Source organism: Nanorana parkeri, unplaced genomic scaffold, assembly GCF_000935625.1.
Source record: "Nanorana parkeri isolate BGI_ZX_2015 unplaced genomic scaffold, ASM93562v1 scaffold981, whole genome shotgun sequence".
NCBI classification, from domain to species: domain Eukaryota; kingdom Metazoa; phylum Chordata; class Amphibia; order Anura; family Dicroglossidae; genus Nanorana; species Nanorana parkeri.
This window is the reverse complement of record NW_017307249.1, coordinates 667112-669664: the sequence shown is the minus strand read 5'-3', so window position 1 is coordinate 669664 and position 2553 is coordinate 667112. Positions and strand designations below refer to the sequence as shown.

Genomic DNA, 2553 nt, shown 5'->3' with positions numbered 1-2553 from the left:
AATGGGCTATTAGAGTTTTGTTTCTTCTCCAGGTCCCGGCAATCACCCCTTACTGCAAGCAAAATCTGCCCGTGGTGTTTGGTAATGTTGTTACATCTACGTTTTGGTGCCTCACACTGTCCCTCTGACATTGTAAAAGCAAATAGTATATCTACCTAAAATCTGACATTATATCCGCTGCTGCACCCCTGAAATAAGACTGACGGTGGGAGCACCAGGGTGACGCCAAAAATGACTGACAGTCATTTTGGTGTCGCCCCCCTCTAATAGGTCGTGCGCTCAGTCAGTGTCGGGTGAACGTCCCCTTCTCTCTCTGCCAGCGTCCATCACCAAGATGGTCGCCGGCAGGCGTCAATCAGATGACCGTGCATGCGCGATTATTTAGCAGTGACAGGGAAGGAGATTTGGGATGGGGATCCCGCTAGGAAAGTGCAGACACTGATGAGATTTTATTTCTGCTCAGTCAGGTGATGTGTTTCCACCCCTGGTCAGACATGACTCTCCCTCTAATGACCACCGAGGAAGTCCGAGCTGTGATCGACAAGTGGGCGGAGATAAACAGCGACCTGGGGGCCACTTACCCCTGGGTTCAGGTAAGTGATGGCACTTTGGTATAAAAAAAACAACCTAAGTTGCTACAGTGTTATAAATAATTAGTAATTACTGGGGAAAAGGGGTGTAACTGCAGATCACGGGGCCCCAGAGCAAAGTTTCCCCTTCCAAATATTTCTCTTCCTGATGCATCTGAGGGGCAGGAAGTGAAAGGAAATCTCCCTAAGTGGACACTCATTGCTGTCGTTTGGTCACATGATCACAATGCAATTGGACCGAGCAACTGACATGTGGGGAGAAACTGGCTAATCGAAAGTTCTGGGAGATTGGGATCAAGCGGGCCGACTGTAAAGAGGTCAAACTTCCATAATTGTTATTTTATTCATATTCGGTGATCTGAGTCACCTTTTGGCCTCCTCTATGTCTCTTGCAGGTTCTGCCGGTGAGATTCTGCCTGAATTTCTGCGTGTGCCTTTGCTGGAGTCTTGCTTGTAGATTTTAACATTTTTAACCTTTAATTTTCAGATCTTCGAAAACAAAGGGGAAATGATGGGATGCTCCAACCCCCATCCGCACTGCCAGGTACGCGGCAACACTGACACCTGGTGGACGATTTTCTAACTGCAGGGTTCTCTCAATGTGCGTGTTTTGTATTGCAGCTCACCAGTCATTAGATATGGCGGCTACAGTCCTGTGTTAGGGTGACCTGTGGTTAGTATTCTGACTTCGATTGTTGTGATAGCAAAATATATCCCTTGCTGAGACCTCTATGCCTGGCCTGTATAAGCAGATATACTCACTGCGGACAATCCTCGTCAGATAGCTGAACTCGTCAATACCGTCGAAAAAAACCCGCCGAACGCCCTGATAGTCCGTGTGTTCGCCGAACACACAAACTACCAATGTTTGAGTCGGACTCTTGCTCGACTCGAACATGGAGCCCATCCCTAGTTGTCACGCTAGGGCAGGACTGCAGAACACCTCCTGCGTTATGACATGATATGCCTCGGGTGTAAAACATGTATACTGCTTTATATCAGGCAACTTGAATTCCTGAGTTTCCAATAAAGTGCTAAAAATAAAGGTTGCACTTCCTATCATTTCTATTTTTATCCTGTGGTCATGTGACACGGGCTTTCCTTTCCAGCTTTTACTGTGTGCAAGGTTCATGGCAGCAATGCCTGAGGGCGGGCAGCGTATGACTCCCGGAGAGAGATGCATCCTGGGATTTGTAGTGTCATCACAGCTGGAGGGCCGGAGTTTGGCTACCCCTGACCTAAATAGTCAAAGGATGTGCAAACAACAATACTACAGGCTGTCGGTTTTGACATTGAGGTTCCTGTTGGGAGCCAACGTCAATCAATATGGGCAGGGCTAGGCAGGGGGAGTGTAAACCCGGATGACTACAAGGACTACAGGCATGCTATGCGTGTAGTCCAGTAGTCACGCCAACTGACTTCCATGCTTACTGTGGAGGAACACAAGGTGACTGGCAGGATCACTCGGTGTTTGCTGATCATTATCAGCCCTACATGAAATGAAGATATATTCCCAAGAGTTACTAGGGGCGGATGAATGCATTTAGCGAATATCATTATTAAAGTTTGCAAACCCTGTAATGGATTTTCCAGGCTTGAATCTTTCTGATGGATCATCTGTATAGGAACTGGAGGGACACGAGCAGATAAAGGAGCTAAACAGGTTTAACAAGACTCGGTTGTATTGTACATTTTCATTTGTCTTACAGATCTGGGCAAGTAATTTCCTTCCAAACGAGGCTCAGACAGAGGAGCGGACACAGAGGGAATACCTCCGGACACACGGCACCCCCATGTTATTGGAGTACGGGAGACTGGAGGAGCAGAGCAAGGTCTGACCGCTGGCTATATATGTGCATTATAAGTGTCTTTAATGAGTATGTAATACTTTGTGGTCATAGTGGGGGCAGCATCCTAGCTTCTCCCCCCCCCCCCCTCAAACTTTCACCCCCTTCTTTTTTTT

General features: G+C 47.4%; 1 protein-coding gene across 1 annotated transcript in view; it reads left to right on the top strand.

Annotated features, from left to right (window-relative positions):
* Positions 1 to 17: 17 nt before the first annotated feature.
* GALT (galactose-1-phosphate uridylyltransferase) overlaps positions 18 to 2553 on the top strand; it is an 8538-nt gene continuing 6002 nt past the window's right edge. The window contains exons 1-4 of the mRNA XM_018566833.1: positions 18 to 81; positions 464 to 593; positions 1078 to 1134; positions 2300 to 2422. Coding sequence (XP_018422335.1) covers positions 471 to 593; positions 1078 to 1134; positions 2300 to 2422 — 303 coding nt within the window. The 5' untranslated portion in view covers positions 18 to 81; positions 464 to 470. The remainder of the gene's footprint in view (positions 82 to 463; positions 594 to 1077; positions 1135 to 2299; positions 2423 to 2553) is intronic.